General features: G+C 42.3%; 1 protein-coding gene across 1 annotated transcript in view; it reads right to left on the bottom strand.

The window, feature by feature from the left end:
* Nucleotides 1–21,098, bottom strand: part of LOC143986780 (uncharacterized) — a 133,716-nt gene that overhangs the window by 13,967 nt on the left and 98,651 nt on the right. The window contains exons 15-17 of the mRNA XM_077485186.1: nucleotides 20,308–20,468; nucleotides 10,398–10,577; nucleotides 3,724–3,865 (exon numbers count right to left, since the gene is read on the bottom strand). Of these exons, the coding sequence (XP_077341312.1) occupies nucleotides 3,724–3,865; nucleotides 10,398–10,577; nucleotides 20,308–20,468 (483 nt within the window). The remainder of the gene's footprint in view (nucleotides 1–3,723; nucleotides 3,866–10,397; nucleotides 10,578–20,307; nucleotides 20,469–21,098) is intronic.

Genomic DNA, 21,098 nt, shown 5'->3' with positions numbered 1-21,098 from the left:
GAAATCTATAGAAGAAAATTGTATAATGTATGGCCAGCCTAACACAGATTTAGACAGATTTGTGAACAATATTTGAGAGAAATAGGCCTTTTGTGTACATAGAAAAAATCGTAGATCTTTGCGTTCAGCTCATGATAAATAGGGGCAAAAACAAAAGTGTTGCGTTTTTATAATTGTGCTCAGTGTATTTTATTGGGATTTTATGTGATAGCCCAACACAAAGTGGCACATAATTGTGAAGTTGAAGGAACATTATAAATGTTTTTTAACATTTTTTTTTTTTACAAATAAATATCTGAAAAGTGTGGTGTGAATTTATATTCAGCCCCAATAAGTCAATGCTTTGTAGAACCACTTTTTGCTGCAATTAGAGTGACATTTCTGCCCATTCTTCTTTGCAAAATAGCTCATGCTCTGTCAGATTGGATGGAGAGTGTCTGTGAACAGCAATTTTCAAGTCTTACACAGATTCTCAATTGGATTTAGGTCTAGACTTTGCGCCATTCTAACACATGAATAGGCTTTGATCTAAACCATTCCATTGTAGCTCTGGCTGTATGTTTAGGATCGTTGTCCTGCTGGAAGGTGATCCTCTGCCCCAGTCTCAAGTCTTTTGCAGACTCTAACAGGTTTTCTTCTAATGGAAGAACCGAAAAAACTGTGGATAGCCGCACTCCGGATCAGGTAAAATACAACAGCAAAGGGAATGTAGAACAGGGAATGCTGATGCGTTTCACGCTGAAATTATCGCTTACTCATAGCTATCTAAAATTTCAACGTGACCTCATATCAGAAGAGGTCCCTGGTGTGCGCTGGGAAGGGAACAGAGTGATGTACTGATTACAATGCATCACACTATTCAACTTTTTCTTTTTTTCATTTTTGAAATGCCACAAACTGACATATCATTCCTGTTTATACACCGCCGTACACAGTGTTGTAGTGTGCCAAAAACAGTATAATGATAAAGAACATCCTACTTTTTTTCACTTCAGTGGTGTGAACTGAACACACGGCACACAAAGCAAATTGCCTCGTCTATACTCTGATGAGGCAGCAGTGATGGGCACTGATAGGTGTCAGTGATGGACACTGATCAGTTACACTGATAGGCAGCACTTCTATGTGGCACTGATTGCCACCGCTGGTGGGCATTGATAGGTGGCACTTGTGGGCATTGATAGGTGGCACTTGTGGGCATTGATAGGTGGCACTTGTGGGCACTTTAAGGTACCAATTAATAGGCATAATTGCCTCTTCATTTCGGGACTGATGTCCCTTTAAGCTGAGCCGGTGATCAGCTTTTTTACATCTCCTCTGTCAGCGTGAGGAGAGAAAAAAACTATCACCGAACTTTTGTTTTGATCATGTGATCAGCTGTCATTGGCTGGCAGCTGATCACATGATAAGGGGCTGGGACCGGTGATCACCCGAGTCTCAGTGACTCGGTGATCACAGCACGCAGGGAGTGTGCACAAGGGAGGCCCCCCGGGAATTCACATCCTGTCAGATGGTTAATCTTGGTGCGCTTTGTGTATTTCTAACAGATCTGTGCAGTAATCCAGTGTAAAACCCCTGTGCAGATGCCTCCGTAATAAAGACAGGTCATTGCTGCTCTCCAGGGCCAGATTAACGTAGGGGCTATTGGAGCTGCAGCTCCAGGCCCCTACTTTAATATAGGCCCAGCAGGGTTGCACTTACCATTTGGGCACTGCCATTGCCCTACTGATGCCGCCCACTGCCAAACTCAGCCCCAAATGCATTTTGAAAAAAAAAAAAATTAAATAAAAATGAAGTTGTAAAAAAATATGAAATAAAAATATTTTAAAAAATGCTAAAAAAATAAAAAAACAAAAATAACAATGTAAACAATAAAAGATTGCAACAAATAATTGAAAAAAAATGTATAAATGTAAAATGTGGGCTCATTCAAACGTGTCCTCTTGCACATACAGTGTGAATGAGCAGTTTGTTTAAAATACATAATTTATTATAATAAAAAAATGTTTGTGTTCAATTTTATTTATTAAAGAGGAGGGCCGTTTAAAAAAAAAAATAATAATTAAAAGTCAGCAGCTGCAAACACTGCAGCTGCTGACTTAATAAGCCGACTTACCTGTCCAGGGCGCCCGCGATGTCGGCCGCCCAGAGGCCGACCCATCCCTCGGCTCTCGGGTCCCGGCGCCGCCATTCTTTCTAAGGGAAACAGGCAGTGGAGCCTTACGGCTTCACTGCCCGTTTCCTACTGCGCATGCGCGAGTCGCGCAACGCTTTGTGAATGGGACGCGCTGTGTTCTGGGACACACAGTTCCCAGAACACAGCGCGACCCATTACCCAGAAGACAACGCGACAAGGAGAGAAGAGAGAAGATCTCCGCGGAGGAGGAAGAGGCAGATTTGGATTATGTGCCTAGCATCAGGCATTTCTGGTAAGTAAAAAAAAAAAAAAAGTTTTCATTTTTTTTTTTTTTTTTTAGATTTTTTTCTAATTTTTAATGTATTTTTTTTTTTTTTTTTAAGGGTGGTCCTCCACTTTAACTATAAAAATGGCCCTTAAAAATCCTCAGCACCAGGCCCATGATGCTCATAATCCGGCCCTGCTGCTCTCTCTACTTGTGCAGGGTGACTGGTCTTAGTTCTGCCCCCCCTGTCGTTTTCTGCAGGCAACTTGTAGTGGGTGGGGCCTGCTGGGTCTCTCCCACAGCTCTACTCTCTGTACAGGCTATGTGCTGCACATAATAAAAAAAAACTAACAATAATAAATGGTGTATTATATGCTGTTCATACTCACTTAGTCACTACAAGATAAATTTTCTGTATTCTGCAAAAATCATGGATGACCCTGCTGTTCTCTATTGCCCCGTTTTGTCCATATCCCCAATTCAGCTAGAGATTTTGCAGAGCAGTGTTGGCAACTCCTGCACATGCTCAGTTTTCAGTGAGTTTTTATTGGGAGCATTTCCTCCCTATTACATCTGAGCATCTATGTGACGGCAGAGTCACACATGTGGGCATATACACAGTGGTAAATGACAGCCCACCCCCTCCCTTCTCCTCCATGTTCACTAACCAGCTAAACACAATGGTGGGATATTACATGTAGATTAATGGTGGCTTCACCTCCCTCTTATTCTAAGACACCGGCTGGATGGGTGTGGCTGTGACTGGCAGAAATCCACCCACATCCTGTTATTGCCAAAAAATATTGAAGATTTGATTTCAAATATATATTTGAATGACAATTTAAAACAGATTTATTGACATTATTTATTTTTACTGTATTCCAAATGCTGTTTTTTTTTTAACACTTAACCAGCAGCAGAGGACTAGAAGCTCCTCCTGCTTATGTTCCCCTGCAGACAGTTTGGGAGGGAGTTGGGTCATGTGAAAGCTGTATAAAGACTAGGAAAAAGGTACTTTGATTTTTTAATATAATTGCTTTGATAATATGATAATATAATTACAGTGCCATCATGCCCATACAAAAATAGAAGGGGCAATGTAAATTAAACAGTGTGTGTATCCCTTTAAGGAATATATTTAAATACCAGATTTTATACCACAGTTTAGTTTTAACTGCCAAGGCTCAAAGTTATGGTTAGTTATGACTGCCTCTATGATTTTCACTATGATGGGAATGTCAATAGAGACAAAGAAAAAGGATAAAAATCCAGACTGTTGCACAGATTGTGATTTAATACATCTTGAATTCTTTTTTCTTACTTTGTATTTCTGGGTATTTTATCATTAGTAGGAGGCCCCATCGCAGAGTGGTTGATGTTGTCTCTATTCCAGCACCAAATAGGTCACTCACCAACACGCTTAAGTTGTCATTGTGGAAGTACAAATTCGATTCTGACTTCCCCTGCACAACAGAAAAAGAGGACGAAATATGAATGGAACATCAATATTCTATCTTTAAAAAGACAATATTTCATCACATATGACTGATAGTTAGGGATGAGCCGAACACCCCCCAGTTCGGTTTGCACCAGAACTTTCGAAAGGACCGAAAATTCGTACGAACTTTAGAACCCCATTGAAGTTTATGGGACTCGAACGTTCAAAATAAAAAGTGCTAATTTTAATGGCTAATATATGCAAGATATTGTCCTAAAAAAGGTTTGGACACAGAGACCCAGTAAGCCAGAGGATTTTTGGTGGGAAAGGTGTCCAAGTCTGACCTTGCCCCTAGGTATTCCTGCACCATGTAAATCAGACACTGGCGATGGTTGCTGGAACCGATCATACCTTGGGGCTGCAGACTAAAAAATTGACTGAACACATCGGTTAGACGGCCACCTTCTCCACTGCTCCTTCTGTGACTGACCGAAGCCTCAGCAACACGTTGTCCAAGACCAGGAGTTTGTAACCTCCCAGTCTCTGGGAACGCGTTGCACAGACCTTTCTGCAAGGCCTCCCAGGGATGGCTCATCCTCTGCTCCCTCTGCGACGGCAAGATAAGGTCCACAACCTTACCCTTGTACCGTGGATCAAGGAGAGTGGCCAGCCAGTAATGGGCCCTCTCCTTGATCTGAAGAATATGAGGATCCTTCCGCAGGCTTTGCAGGATCAGGGAGGCCATGCAGCATAGGTTAGCTGAGGCATTCGGTCCGGAGTCCTCTGGGTCACTAAGGACAACATGATCCACTGCCACCTCCTCCCAGCCACGTACAAGTCCACGGGTTTCTTGGGACTGTAAATCATCCCTAAAAGACTGCTGATGCTGAGTACCAGGCTCCACCTCCGTGCTGACACAAGCCTCCTCCTCCTCCTCCTCCTCTTCCTGTGTGATGGGTGGGACAGCAGGAACACTGTCTGGATAAAGGGGGCCTTGAGAGGCAAGGAAGTCCTCCTCTTCCTGTCTCTGTTCTGCCTCAAGTGCCCTGTCCATTATTCCACGCAGTGTATGCTCCAACAGGTGGACAAGAGGTACAGTGTCACTGATGCATGCACTGTCACAGCTCATCATCCTCATGGCCTCCTCAAATGGTGACAGGACAGTGCATTCATCCCTGATCATGCCCCACTGGTGTGGTGAAAAAAAAAACGAGCTCCCCTGACCCTGTCCTGGTGCCGTAGTCGCACAGGTACTCATTGATGGCCCTCTGCTGCATGTGCAGCCGCTGCAGCATGGCCAAAGTTGAGTTCCTCCTGGTGGGTATGTCACATATAAGGCGGTTCTTGGGCAGGTTCAACTCCTTTTGGAGCTCAGCCAGCCAAGCACTGGTATTAAATGATCAGCGGAAATGCACACAGACTTTCCTGGCCTGCCTCAGGACATTCTGTAAGCCCGGGTACCTGCCCAAGAACCACTGCACCACAAGGTTAAGGACTTTAGCCACACAGGGCACATGGATCAGTTGTCCCTGTCAGAGGGCGGAGAGGAGGTTGGTGTCATTGTCACAAACCACCATTCCTGGCTTAAGCTGGCGTGGCATCAACCACCTCTCGGCCTGCCCCTGCAGAGCTGACAAAATATCTGCCCCAATGTGGCTCCTGTCCCCCAAACCAGCACAAGCATAGCATGACATGTTTTTGCCTGCGTACTTGCGTAGCCCCTTGAACGCCTACGGAGCACCGCTGGTTGAGTGAGTGAGTGAGTGAGTGAGTGAGTGAGTGAGTGAGTGAGTGAGTGAGGGACTTGTATAGCGCCACCTATGTGAACTGAATCGCCTCAGGGCGCTTTCTTGCCACTAGAGTCCATCTGTGGCTTTTTGCGTGGACAAAGCACTGGAAGAGGCCATGGAGGAAGAAGAAGATGAGGGGTGGAGGAGAGAGGTGTGTCACAACCAGTTGTAGCATTTTGGAGGCGTGGTGGCGGAACAACCTCCAACACTACTGCACCTTGTCCTGCATCCTTCCCAGCTGCCAAAAGAGTGACCCAATGGGCCGTGAAAGATAGGTAAAATCCCTGTCCATGCCTGCTGGACCATGAGTCAGCGGTAATATGCACCTTACCACTGACCGCCCTGTCCAGCAAGGCATGGACATTGTCTTCCACATGCCGGTAGAGAGCCGAAATCGCCTTCCGTGAGAAAAAGTGGCGTTTGGGGACCTGCCACTGAGGAACCGCACATTGCACAAACTCACGGAAGGGGGCCGAATCTATCTACTGAAAAGGCAGCAGCTGAAGTTCTAGCAATTTAGCCAAGTTAGCATTCAACCGCTGGGCATGTGGATGGCTGGGAGTGAACTTCTTTCAACGGTCCAGCAGCTGGAGCAGGGAAATTTGCCTGCTACAATCGGACGTCGGTGTACTGCTAGCAGAGTGCCCGCAAGTACTTGGCTGTGACACACCTAATTCTACACCTTCATTCCTCTCAGTGCAGGTTTCAGAGAGGACTGAAGGTCTAGTTGGGTTGGAGATCTCAGCTGATGAGGAGCAAGGAGAGGTGATGCTTTGGCCACGCGAGATACGCTTGAGACATATGTTGCAGATAGTAGCAGTGTGATCTGATGCACTCGTCTCAAAAAAGGCCCACACCAAAGAACTTTTGGAATAACTCGCAGAGGCAGTGCCCTGCACAGGCGGTGCTCTGCGGTGTGATTCCGTCGGTGTGCTGCCCCTAAGCTGGCCCCCGGAGGGCATCCTGCCTCGTTGGAGATTTGCCTCCTCCTCCTCTCTCCTATCAGGCACCCACGTGGAGTCAGTGACCTCATCATCCCCTACCTCTTCATCACTGGAGCAAACCTGGCAGTATGATGGAACATGACTGCCAGATTGCTCTCCTTCTTGAGCATTCCCTCTCTCTGCACTCATGCTACTGCCTTCCTCTAGCTGGGTAACATCATCAGAGCCTTCAAAATGCTGGGCATCCTCCTGGAGCATGTACCCAAAACCATGCTTAAACAGTTCGGGGGAATCCTCAGGAGGACATATTGGGTCTAGGGAAGGAGTGACTGATGACATTGAGACAAGGGAAGAGGACGCGTTGGCAGCTGCTTTGCTAGTACCCTGAGCCTGGGTGAGAGAGGAGTCTGGGTGAGAGAGGATGAGGAGGATGAGGAGGGCTTGGTCATCCACTCTACCAAGTCTTCGGCATGATGCGGCTCAACACGTCCAGCTTCCGAAAATAAGGACAAGCGTGTCCCATGGCCATGTGCTGATGGCGATGCACCGCATCCACGACCAGCACTATTGTCTCTAGACACAGAGCCTGCTTGCCCTCTTTTATTGGCTCGTGACTGTCTGCCTCTCCTTGTTGGCCTTCCAGACATAGTAATGGCCTGCAAGTAGATTGGAAAACCAGCAATTGGGTAGCTTTAGGTGCACACTGAGCAGATGACACAGTACACCATCTGTAATTACTGCAGCTGCCTGCCTGTTTTACAGAAACAGAACAACACCAGTAATAAAGGGTAGCTTCAGGTGTATATTGTGCTGGAGGCACACAACACCCACTTTAATTGCTGCAGATGCCTATATTACAGAACACCAGCAATAAGGGGTATCTTCAGGTGTATACTGTGCTGAAGGCACACAACACCCAATTTAACTCCTGCAGATGCCTGTATTACAGAACACCAGCAATAAAGGGTAGCTTCAGGTGAAAACTGTGCTGGAGGCACACAACCCCACTTTAACAGCGCTAGGTTCACAAGAAAAGAACACACTGTCCCTGCCCATCGTGCTCTCTCCCTGAACGCCGCAATACACTACACAAGGCCGCCGCACTGGTGGCCTTATATATTGTGGGGCGTGTACTAAACCTCCTGAGCTATAATTGGCCACAGGGTTCTTGCCTGTGGCCAATTATGGCTCTCCTCGCTGCCGGCACTGTGATTGGCCAAGCATGCGGGGTCACAGTGCATGCTTGGCCAATCATGAGCCAGCAATGCACTGCGATGGAGTAGTGCATTGTGGGCTGTGAGCCCCACGCGAATATGGCGCAAGCGGCCCACAGAGTTCTGGCTTTGCCGAATGGGCGAACAGCCGGTGTTTGAGTCGAACATGCGTTTGACTCGAACACCAAGCTCATCCCTATTGATAGTCAATGCTGTAGTTAACACAAAGCCCTCATTGACCAGTGCCAGGGCAAATGGTTTAGAGGGGATGTCAAAAAGCCTCAATGTTTACAAATTAAGACTTTTGTGTTCCTTTGTAAGTCAACTTATGGACAGTTGTCATAAAAGTAGATCTTCATCCAATTTTGAAAGTTCCTGTAATTGATTATCTGACCCTCATATAACATATTTGGAAAGGATATTTTTCTTTTTTTAACCTGGAAAGGTAACCTAATTTATTAAGTTGTATTTTAAGGCATGTATTAAAGTCTAAGTTCACCTTTTTTTCTCTTTATTCCAGCTCTCCTATGTACCAATATAGCATTAATGTACAGAAAAGAAAATGCTTTCTATTTGTCTTACACCAGCCCTTACCTCAGTGTCAGTGCTTGTATAAAAAAAATGTAATTACTTAATGGACGTGAAAACTGTTATGACAAAGGAAGGAGTTCACCAGCTGACCTCATTAACACACCCTTCCTCTGCCCTCCTCTTCCAGATTGCTCCCACTCACCTCTGCAGGTTCATGGCTTTCCAATGCAATCAGCAATCACTGTTCACACTAAATACACAGCCAGTGATTAACGTTCTTATCCACCTTACCTTCATTTTGCATTGATCGTTCATTTGGCAGAGTTGTCAGGAGCTGAGTGATCAGATAACAGCCCATGTGGATGGAGCTGTAGTATTGAAAACAGAAGTATGTTCTGGGTTCTGTAAAGCACACCATACAGAGCCCGATTGAATACAGAATGATTGAATAGATGCTGTGTCCTCTTATTATATAGTTTAGGTAAATCTTAAGGAGATCCTACAGAGATTATACAGTGTAGGACCAACTTTATACACCTAAAATAGCTAGTTGCGTTTTTTGTGCCATTCCTTGTGAACGGCACATAAACTAACACATGTTTTTCCACATGAAAAAATGAGTGACAAACACAGCAAAATGCACAGTAAAAAACATGCAACCCTCAATACACCAAAATGTCCCATTAGCTACTAGACATGTGCACACTGAAATATTTTGTTTCGGAATGTAATTTTCCCAAAATGTGTTTTTATTTATTTTGTTTAGTTAAAAATGCATTCGTATTAAAATCCAAAATAATTAAAGTCAAATCTGTGATTGAAGGCTTATGGTGTCTGTCAAATGTTCTAAGAAGATTATAATAGAATTCTAATGTTGTATGACACTAGTAATAATTATATTTATTAATTATTATTACTAGTCAATCAACATTAGACATCTTCTATAGCCTATGGGCGGAGCATTTAACCATAAATGTCCACTGGCGGCGACTGCTTCGTCGAATCTTCATGTCGAATCTTTTCACTCAATGTCCAATAATCTTGGACTAATAGACTTTGGTTAGGTGCATTCGACCTTTTTTGCTATTTTCTCTATAATATCAAATCTTTTCTCTCTATGTCGAATCTTTTATCTCTATGTAGAATAATCTTAAACTAATAGAGCTAAAGTTAGGATCATTCAACCACAGGTTCGATGGACACAGATTGCTGTTGTCAGCATCATGTCGAATCTCCTATCTATATCGAACTGTTGTTGCAACGAAAATCAAAATAAAGCATTTGTTTATGCCGGATCTTTCAGTTTTCGGATTCTGCATGTTCGTTATCTTTTAACAAACTATAACGAACATGCAGAATCCGAAAAATACCCGAAATTCAGACAAAAATGCATTCGGATGAAAACGAATGCACATGCCTATTAGCTATTTTACCATGCAGGTCACTGGAAAAATGAGCCAAAAACTGTACAGTCCCACTACGCTAGGTTTGAACGGCGCCTGAATGTGAAATGTGCTGCAATAAATTCTATTAAAACAAAAATATGAGAGTCCAGATTTTGCAGCTGAGGATCACAAAACAAATGTGACAGCACACCACTGTTCCGGTGCTGTGTAGGCGGATTCAGCCATTGGGAGCCAATCACCATGGTTCTCAGTCATGTGATCACTATTAAACCCCACAGAGAGAGGTGGTTTGATAGATGGTTGCAATTTTCAGTGAAAAAAGTCAATTACAGTATATCAGGCAAAATAATTATAACAAGCTGCTAAAGTAAAATGTTATTTCTTATTGTCAGTTTATAATAAAAAATGTAGTTGGTTACTTATTAAAACAATTTGGCAAACTTAAGCTATATATATTATTAGAATACAGCCAAACATTTTTTAATTAGGCAATGAGTCATATGGTTTTAATCAAGTTAACCAATGCATATGGACCCTGCTGAATTTGGCCTGGACATTTAACTATCCATGACCCTCGTTCATGAAAGGGATAAACATATCCAAGTATTAGATTATTTATCTATTTGTTAATTGAATGGAAATTAACAGTAATTGAGAAAACAGAACCGGTACCTCTTGCTCTTGTCTTGCCAGAAAAGCATCAATAAGGTTCCTTTGGTCATTTACGTCCAGTGTTTTCTTCTGTTTTGTAAATACCTCCCTTATAAAAGCATACGTGTCTTCAACATTTTGAAAAACTTTCTGATGGCTGCCAGGAAGCATTCCTACCAATCTTGGAAACATGTTGTAAAGCTTAAGGGAAAAAAAAAGCAATGAATTTATTTTTCGAAATGCAATTTATATAACTGTAATTGACAAAAAAATTGCTTAATTCAAGTCCTTACTTCCCACCCAATAAATAACATTGACTGCATTACATAGATTTACAAAGGTTCAATGAAAATACAACTTGATAAAATACCACAAACAATATAAAATAAACAATTTGACAAATGTTACTAAAAAGAATCTTTGAGTGTCCATAAAGTACAAGAGTTGAACTAGGATTGTCTTTATACTTACCATACCTGCCCAAGGGTGTTACCAAACCTAAGCACTCTTATGCCGCGTACACATGGGCGGACTGTATGGCCTACTTAGTCCGCCGAAACACATTTCAGCGGACAGTCCGCTCGTGTGTGGGCTTCAGCGGACTTTTTCAGCGTGCAGTACGGCGGACTAAGTATTTCGGAATGTTCGAAATACTGTCCGTCGTACTCGCATTTCGGCGGACAATCCGCCCGTGTGTATGCCAGTTCACCGTACTTTTGAAATGAGCGGACTTTTCCCGCCCGGAGAAAAGTCCGCTCATTTCGAGCGGGTATCCAGGTAGGCGGGGCCCGCAAAGGAGACGTCGCTGGCCCCGCCGCCTGGTATGGACTTAAAGGGGAACCCCAACGCCAAAAAAAATCGGCGTGGGGGTCCCCCTCAAGTCTACAACAGACCCTTGTCCGAGCACGCTACCCGGCCGGCCAGGAAAGGGGGGCGAGCGAGCGCCCCCCCTCCTGAGCCGTACCAGGCCGCGTGCCCTCAACATGGGGGGGTGCCTTGGGGAAGGGGGGGCCGCGCGGCCCCCCCACCCCAAAGCACCTTGTCCCCATGTTGATGAGGACAAGGGCCTCTTCCCGACAACCCTGGCCGTTGGTTGTCGGGGTCTGCGGGCGGGGGGCTTATCGGAATCCGGGAGCCCCCTTTAATAAGGGGGCCCCCGGATACCGGCCCCCCACCCTATGTGAATGAGTATGGGGTACAATGTACCCCTACCCATTCACCTATAAAATAAAAGTACCAAAAAAAAACACAACACACGAGATAAAATACTTTATTGCACAGCTCCGGGGGTCTTCCGTCTTCGGGGGTCTTCTCGCCGGACTCCTCCGCTATCTTCTTGTAGCTCTTTTGCTAGCGGAGGAGTCCAGCTTTCTTCCTCGCCGCCGGCCTCTTCTCCCGACTTTGGGGGTCTTGTCCCCCTCTTCGGTTCTTCTGCCAGGCCACCGCGCCTTCTTATAGCTCTTTTACAGGCGGTGGCCCGGTCTTCTGTCGCCGCCGCCTTACGTTCTTCTTCTTCTTCTTCTTCTTCTCCAGGAGATGTTGCCTCGACGATCTCTCCAGCCGGAATGCCAGGGACGCACTGCGCGGCCACTTATATAGGGACAAGGGGCGGTTTCACATGGCTTTATGTCACATGGGTTGGTCACATGGGTTGATGTCACATGGGGACTATGACATCGTAAGGGGGCGGGGTCACCATGTGACACCAACCCATGTGACATAAAGCCATGTGACACCGCCCCTTGTCCCTATATAAGTGGCCGCACAGTGCGTCCCTGGCATTCCGGCCGGAGAGATCGTCGAGGCAACATCTCCTGGAGAAGAAGAAGAAGAAGAAGAACGGAAGGCGGCGGCGACAGAAGACTTTAAGTCCATACCAGGCGGCGGGGTCAGCGACGTCTCCTTCGCGGGCCCCGCCTACCTGGAGACGCGCTCGAAATGAGCGGACTTTCCTCCGTGTGTGTGGGCGATTCCGTTCATTTCAAAAGTAGGGCGGATAGTATGGCGGACTTAGTACGCCGTATTAGTCCGCTCAAAAAGTGGTGTGTGTGGTCAAGTCCGTTCATTCGAAAGTATGACGGACTGTTCGTCGGATTGTCTGACGGACTAAGTTGGCCAGACAGTCCGCCCGTGTGTACGCGGCTTTACTTTCGCCCAGGTACCTAGCTGCTGGAAGAACCCATGAACCAAATTGGCCCCAGTTTTGAAACAATTTGTCTTATTCCACAGACTCCCTAACCACCAAGCTTCTGTGACAATCAGCCTTCCCACCAACCCCACCCATTATAAAAACCTTAAATGAGAGAGGGTAGATGGTGGAAAGCTTTGTACTTTGCCTGCACATTCTGGTCTTAGGTCTCAGCATTCAGGATCTACCCCTGTGGCTAAAATCAGGTAAGGCTTCATGTACACTAGCAACTCCCAAACTTGACTTTAAGAGCTTTTGGTGTTTTTTTGCTAAAGCTCCTGAACTCAACTCCATAAAAGCCATGTCCATGTGCACATATGCTCTTAGCAGAGTTTAGGATCTGCCACGTTTAGGTGTACATGTAGTCTAATGCCCTGTATACACGGTTGGACATTCCGATGACAAAATCCGTCAGATTTTTTCCAACGGATTTTGGCCCAAACTTGTCTTGCATACACATGGTCGCACAAATAGCCTTCGTCTCGTAATTTATTCTGAGCATGCGTGGCACTTTGTACGTCGGAATTGTCTACATACGATCGGAATTTAAATGATCGGATTTTGTTGTCGGAAAATTTTAGCTCCAGCTCTCAAACTTTGTGTGTCGGAAATTCTGATGGAAAAAGTCAGATGGAGCCCACACATGATTGGATTTTCTGACAACATGATCTGATCGCACATTTTCTGTTGGAAAGTCTGACCCTGTGTACAGGGCATTACACCTCTACCTCATATTTAGGCTTCCATGATAACACTTTCCAGATACTTTCTTCCAATTTCCACTTAGTAATGCAAGCATACTCTTTATCACACATTGTATGATTGCAGCTAGGAAGACAATAGCGGCGGCTTGAAAGAAAAAAGACCCCCCAGATTCCTATCTTTATTTGCACCACTTAAATTCACAAACCCAATTTGAATTCACGTTTGCTCTCAGAAATGGCACAAAGGAATAGTTTTGTTTGGGTGGAGGGCTTAGTCCCAATACAACCCCTGTACTGCTTTATTGTAAAGTGTACACTTTACAAAAAAGTAGTGCAGGGGTTGTGTTGGGACTAAGCCCTCCACTAAGCCCTTCCCCTGCCTTCCACCTACCCCTACATTCTTGTTGCGGTCTGCCTAACCCCCCCCCCCCCCCTCACTAGCGATTTCATGGAATACAATGCAGGGAAATACACTCTCCCTTCTTTGTCAATCTAAGTTTATTGAAAAACAAAAATATTTAAATTACAGATGAAATTTATAGAGAAAAAAATGAAGCAAGGGGGATTTTTCAGCGGTGCAAAATATAGCAATACTATACGCAAAATATGCTAAAAATTCATATTGATTTATTAATATACATTAAAAAGACATTAGAATATCATACAAAAATATACAAACAGTTGTATGCGCATAGTTAATGAGCTAGAGGGATCCCAGTAGTGAATGTTGGCAGAATAATCGCACTTGTTCCCGACATGTTTTGTCCATGGGCGCCCGTTTTGGTTTAGGCCTTGGCTGTGACCCCTTAGTTGGGATTAGCGCTCACATGCCTCCCGGCCCTTCTACACTTGTCTCAGCTCTCCGCTGCAGCGGAGATCTGACACGGTTATCCCACCGCTGCTAACCTTCGTTAGCTAACTCCTGGCGGTCCATCTCTATCGTCAGCCCAGCGGCATTATGGGAAGTGTAGTTTAGGCTCGGCGCGGTTAGCTCTACACATGCGCGGTGCTTTTCCCACAGTGTCCGCATTGAGCCGGTGACGTCAGACGTCGGCTCGATGGATGGGGGACTTATAAGCAGCGCAGCTCTCATTTTTGTCAGTATGTTTGATCATACCACCGGCTGCCACAACTGAGTTTTTTACTTCTCTGGTAATTGATACATTTTATTTTTAGGTTGATACATATATTCTGTTTACTTTTCAAACCCCCTGACCTAGCCTTAATATTTTATCTGTCCCTAGGAAAAGAAATCATTCTGGGGCAGTGCAGCCATGCTTTTTCTAGCTTGTTAGGCTGCACACTCTTCTGGCTACAATCTGCTTTTATAATATGCACAGTTGGCTTTATAGGGAGAATTTGTATCACGTCTCACCTGCTATCCATCATTAAAGGTATAAGGCAATTATTTCATACATTTCTCTGCTTTAAAAATCATTACCTGTTTATATGCTTCTGGGATTGTTTAATTCTCATTCACAGTTAATAATCTCATCATGTGTGCATATAAAGTTTATCATTAAGGAGTGCCTGTTGACACTATATATTTTGATTCTATTGAGGCGTCTGCCCCCCTTCCTCATAATAATGAGGTTATTGTTTTAATTACCAGAGTTTATTCTTTAGGTTAGTAGATACATTTCTCTTAAATTACTTATTACTTATTTTCTGTTTTGTCCATTTATTTTTTTAGCGCTGACTTACCCCCATCTGTGTCCTCCAACAGGCCTTGGGGGCCTTTTGTTTGGCCTGTAGGGTGCAGATTATTTCAACAGTTTGTTGATCACGAGTACGTGGTGTTTTGGGTGGTAGTGGGTAAGCGCCGCTTTATTAGATCACACATATTTGTTTGATTGATATTTATATAGCTTTTTAATTATTGGCATCAAAATATGCTTTTCAATAGTTATCTTGTTTTTTGTATAGTCTAAACCTTTTTTTCTTTTTCTTTTAATATTAAATTTGTTGTCAGTTGCACACTTCCCTTGAAGAAGCTCAGTGCGAAACATGTCGGGAACAAGTGCGATTATTCTGCCAACATTCACTACTGGGATCCCTCTAGCTCATTACCTATGCACATACAACTGTTTGTATATTTTTGTATGATATTCTAATGTCTTTTTAATGTATATTAATAAATCAATATGAATTTTTAGCATATTTTGCGTATAGTATTGCTATATTTTGCACCGCTGAAAAATCCCCTTTGCTTCATTTTTTTCTCTATAAATTTCATATTTATCAGGGGATGAGGTGCCTATCTTGCTAAGGTGTCACTGGGGTATGTGAACTAAACTATTTATATTTAAATTACAGAATAGTAGAACACAAATGTTACTCATGTACCTTCTTTAGAGGTATCCACCCATTTAGTTGAATATTCTTTTATAGAAGTATTTGGGTATATTACCTGGCTATGATGAATATGCCTAATACCTCTCTGGACATCTATATTTTTCAACTAGGCGTTTGGAGTATATATGTTTTGCACCCCTTCAATCCCCCCCACCCCCACTGCCGACTATCCCGCTATGCAGGCATCTGATGCTCTACGTGCCTGCTGTATTTAATCCTTTGTCTCATATCTATTTGGTATACTGTTGTTAGGCACTGGTTGTCCTTACATTTTCTGTTACTATGTACACGCTCTGTCAGCTGAAAATCCTGCATATTTCTGTTGTATACTAAATATTTTCAATAAAAAGTTGTCCTTCTTTGGGTCTCACTCTACTGTGCTGCAGAGTATATATATATATATATATATATATATATATATATATATATATATATATATATATGTGTGTGTATATATATATGTGTGTGTATATATATATGTGTATATATATATATGTGTATATATATATATATATATATATATATAATATACATATACACACACACACAAACACACACACACACAATGCTAAGAAAAAGTATTTGCCCCTTTCAGATTTTTTTGCATATTTGTCATACTTTAACCGCTTGCTGTGTTCCTAATAGCTAGGAACAACGATCTGTCTCCTCCTCTAGTCAGTTCCTGCCCCCTACAGTTAGAACACACACTGAGGGAACACAATTAACCCCTTGATTGCCCCTAGTGTTAACCCCTTCCCTGCCCGTGACATTTACACAGTAATCAGTGCATTTTTATAGCATAGCATTGATTGCTGTTTAAATGTCAATGGTCCCAAAACTGTGTCAGAAGTGTCCGATCTGTCCCGATAAAAATCACAGATCACTGCCATTACTAGTAAAAAAAAAATAATAAAAATGCCATAAATCTTTCCCATAGTTTGTAGACGCTATAACTTTTGCACAAACCAATCAATATACGCTTATTCTGATTTTTGTTACCAACAATATGTAGAAGAATATATATTGACCAAAACTGATGAAGCAAAAAGTAAAAAATCTTGTTTTTTTCAAAAATTTCACTCTTCTTTTGTTTATAGCGCAAAAAATAAAAACCGCAGGGGTGATCAAATACCACCAAAAGAAAGCTCTATTTATGGGGAAAAAAGGACGCTAATTTTGTTTGGGTACAGCGTCGCACAACCGCAAAATTGTCAGTTAAAGTGATGCAGTGCCGTATCACAAAAAATGGCCCAGTCAGGAAGAGGGTAAATTATTCCAGGGCTCAAGTGATAAATCACTCATTAAAATTTTTTATTATTATTACACAAAGTTAACCCGAGTAAATACAAAATGCAGTTTTTACATGATGGTTTAATTTATTAAGGAAAAAAAGCTGTCCAAACCTGCCTGGCTTTATGTGAAAAAGTAATTACCCCCTAAACTTAATAACTGGTTGTGCCACCCTTGGCGGCAACAACTGCAATCAAGCATTTGCGATAACTTGCAATGAGTTTTTCACATTTCTGTGGAGCAATTTTGGCCCACTCTTCTTTCCAGAATTGTTTTAGTTCAGCCACATTGGAGGGTTTTCCAGCATGAACAGCCTGTGTAAGGTCATGATGCAGCATCTTAATTGGATTAAAGTCTGGGCTTTGACTAGGTCACTCCAAAACCTAAATTTTGCTTTGTTTGTACCATTTGGAGGTGGACTTGCTGTTGTGTTTCGGATCATTGTCCTGCTGCATAACCCAAGTGCACTTGAGCTTAAGGTCACGAACTGATGGCTGGAAATTCACCTTTAGGATTTTCTGGTAGAGCTCAGAACTCATGGTTCCATCAATTATGGTAAGTTGTCCGGGTCCTGAAGCTTAAAAGCAGCCCCAGACCATCGTGCTACCACCACCATGTCTGACTGTTGGTATGATGTTCTTGTTAAGAATTGCTGTATTAGTTTTATGGCAGATGTAACGGGATGCACACCTTCCAAAAAGTTACATTTTTGTCTCCTCAGTCCACAGAATATTTGCCTAAAAGTCTTGGGGATAATCAAGATGTTTTATGGTAAATGTGAGATGAGCCTTTGTGTTCTTTTTGGTCAGTAGTGGCTTTGGCCTTGCAACTCTCCCACGGATACCATTTTTTCCCAGTCTCTTTCTTATTGTTGAATCATGAAGACTGATCTTACCTTAGGCAAGTGAGGCCTGCAGTTCTTTAGATGTTGTTCTGGGTTCTTTTAAGACCTCTTGGATGAGTCATTGTCATGCTCTTGGAGTAATTTTTGTAGGCCAGCTACTCCTGTGAAGGTTCACCACTGTTACAAGTTATCTACATTTGTGGATAATGGCTCTGCCCATGGTTCACTGGAGTTCCAAAGCCTTAGAAATGGCTTTGAAACCCTTCCTAGACCGATACATATACATTACTTTGCTTCTAATCTGTTCTTGATCTTTTTAGATTGTGGCATGATGTGTGAATTTTTATGATCTGTTAGCAAGCTTCGCTTTGTCAGGCAGCTTCTATTTATGTGATTTCTTGATTTAACAGGTCTGGCAGGAATCAGGCCTGGGTGTGGCAAGTGAAATTTTACGTAGCTTTCCAAAAAATTGTGGTTAATCACAGTTCATCCACGATTCAGCACGGGAGGGGGCAATTACTTTTCACATAGGGCCAGGGAGGTTTAAACAGCTTTTTGCCCTTAATAAATTAAATAATAATTTAAAAACTGCATCTTGGATTTATTCCGGTTATCTTTGTGTAATATTAAAATGTGTTTGATCTAAATCATTTAAGTGTAAGAAATATGCTAAAAAATAAAAAATCATGAGAGGGCAAATACTTTTTTACAGCACTGTGTATATATAAATATACAGTATATATATATACTATATATATATATATATATATATATATATATATATATATATATATATATATTTATTTATTTACATATTTACATATTTTTATATATTTCTCTCATTTTAGATATATGTAGATATTCAAATTTAATGGTAAGGTATATGTGATCTTTACAGTAATACCCTAGGCTTATTAAGCCATTGGTTAATTTTGTAATTTCTTAATTTTGGAGAATTTTCCTTTGCTGTATATTTTTTTAATACGTTATTATTGTATTGCAGTCCATATATATATTTATATGGACGCCGGCGGACTTTTAAAATTATATTGTTTAGTGATACTTTTATCTCATTTTGCGATAGATGGGGAATGTTATTTCCCCCGTTTTTGCTAATATTGTTATTATTATTTATATTTTTATTTCCCTACTACTTCCCATTATTGTGTATGTCTCCGCCGAGAGCACCATGATGGCAGAGCCTGTACTTCCAGTGGTTCCTCGCCGGAGTACCAAGATGGCGGAATCAATACTTCCGGTTCTTATTTGTTATTTCCTTGATTACCATCACCAAGATGGCCGAATTGGCACTCCCGGTTAGGATGTATTTAAGGAATTAGATAGCGGCCAATTACAATCCCCTGAAGAAGTCACGTGATTGACGCAACACGTAGGGAGTGGCCGTACGTCGTACCGGAAGTGAAGTAGGACTGGCGGAAAACGCGAAAACACCATTTTGCTTTATGTGCTGTTCTTTTTGTTTAAATGTGAGAATCCGATTTTTTTTACTTCTTTTAATTAAACTTCACTATTTTGAGAAATTACTACACTATCAGAGCCTTCCCTCTCTCTCCATGTTTATTATTTTTTTGAGCTGCACACCCCTGTGGATATCTTCCTCGTAACAACAGTACAGTCTACATGCATTATATGACCCCCTTGTGGCCCAATGTGGAGATCACTGCTTCCTAGTTGGCTGTAGCTGAGGACCCCCTGGTGGCTGGGAATGAAAGTGGAGGTGGTCTGCTTGGTTTGATGTGCCTATTTTTCTACACTTGGAGGTGAGAGTTCTGAGAGCCTTTTATAATGCTGCTTTTTCCTGCGTTTTCACTACTGGTGCCAGTGAATTAGACGTTGATATCCACCATATGGACTTCTGTATTTTGCCGGCTTTCTATATATTGTAAGTTTTGGGTTTACATTTATTTTGATTTTATTAGCACTTAGCACTTTATATAGGACTTTTGACAGATTTGCGCAGGACTCACTGTTCTGTCTAAACCGCCGGCAACAAAAGTAAAGACACCCCTAAGTGAAAATGTCCAAATTGGGCCCTATTAGCCATTTTCCCTTACTGGTGTCATGTGACTCGTTAGTGTTACAAGGTCTCAGGTGTGAATGGGGTACATGTGTGCTAAACTTGGTGTTATCGCTCCCACTCTCTCATACTGGTCACTGGAAGTTCAACATGGCACCTCATGGCAAAGAACTCTCTGAGGATCTGAAAAAAAGAATTGTTGCTATACATAAAGATGGCCTAGGCTATAAGAAGATTGCCAAGACCCTGAAACAAAGCTGCAGCATGGTGGCCAAGACCATACAGCGGTGTAACAGGACAGGTTCCACTCAGAACAGGCCTCACCATGGTCAACCAAAGAAGTTGAGTGCACGTGCTCAGCATCATATCCAGACTTTGTGTTTGGGCAATAGACATATGAGTGCTGCCAGCATTGCTGCAGAGGTTGAACATGGCCTAATGGTTTATAAAGTCAATAGAACATTTGAACTGAAGAGATAAGTCCCAGTCTTTCAACTGATTGTTACACTTACTATAGTCATAAAACTTCCAAAGCTCTTGATATTTTCATTAATTTTTCTTATGAGGTTCAGTATGGTTGGATCATCATATTCAAATCTGTCACCCAGTAATATAGACACGATTATATTGGCTACCGCAGCACTGACGATGGCCGTATTTTCAAAGGGTTCCCCTAAAAGAGAGAACAAATATTTGAAATAACTAGATTTATGTCAAATCCCTGCAATTTTTTTAAAGCAACAATATTATCTTGGATTAGTGGGACCCAACCTGGCTGATTGACCTTCAGACTTTTAGGATGAAATACCTGACAAAACCATCTTCTGTTGGTTTATGCATCATATGCTTCTTCCAACCTTTCCTTTCCCTTGGTTTATATAATTTACATACAGAAATATACAGGTCTGTAGCAAACAAGTAAAACAAACAAACTTTGTTAGTTTACTGGTGATTTGAAGAGTGATGTTATTTGTATTTTACAAAAAAACAGAATTAGCCATTTCAAGACCAGACTGTTTCACCCCCTTCCTGCCCAGGCAATTTTTCACTTTACAGCATTTGTTACACTTTGATTGACAATTGCTCAGTCATGCAACACTGTAAACAAATGTTTTTTGTATCATTGTTTTGAGGCGGACTTTCTTTTGGTGGTATTTAATCACCACTGGGGGGGGGGGGGTATTCATTTTTTTTTTGCTGTATAAAAGAAAAAAAATTTTTTTTTAAAAATAATTTTTTTTTTTTTAACCACTTCAATACAGGGCTTTTATATACCCTTCCTTCCCAGACCAATTTTTAGCTT

Source organism: Lithobates pipiens, unplaced genomic scaffold (assembly GCF_037356315.1).
Source record: "Lithobates pipiens isolate NorthernLeopardFrog02 unplaced genomic scaffold, aLitPip1_a1.2 Scaffold_18, whole genome shotgun sequence".
NCBI lineage: Eukaryota > Metazoa > Chordata > Amphibia > Anura > Ranidae > Lithobates > Lithobates pipiens.
Note: the sequence above shows the minus strand (reverse complement) of the source record. Positions and strands in the feature narration are given on the sequence as shown.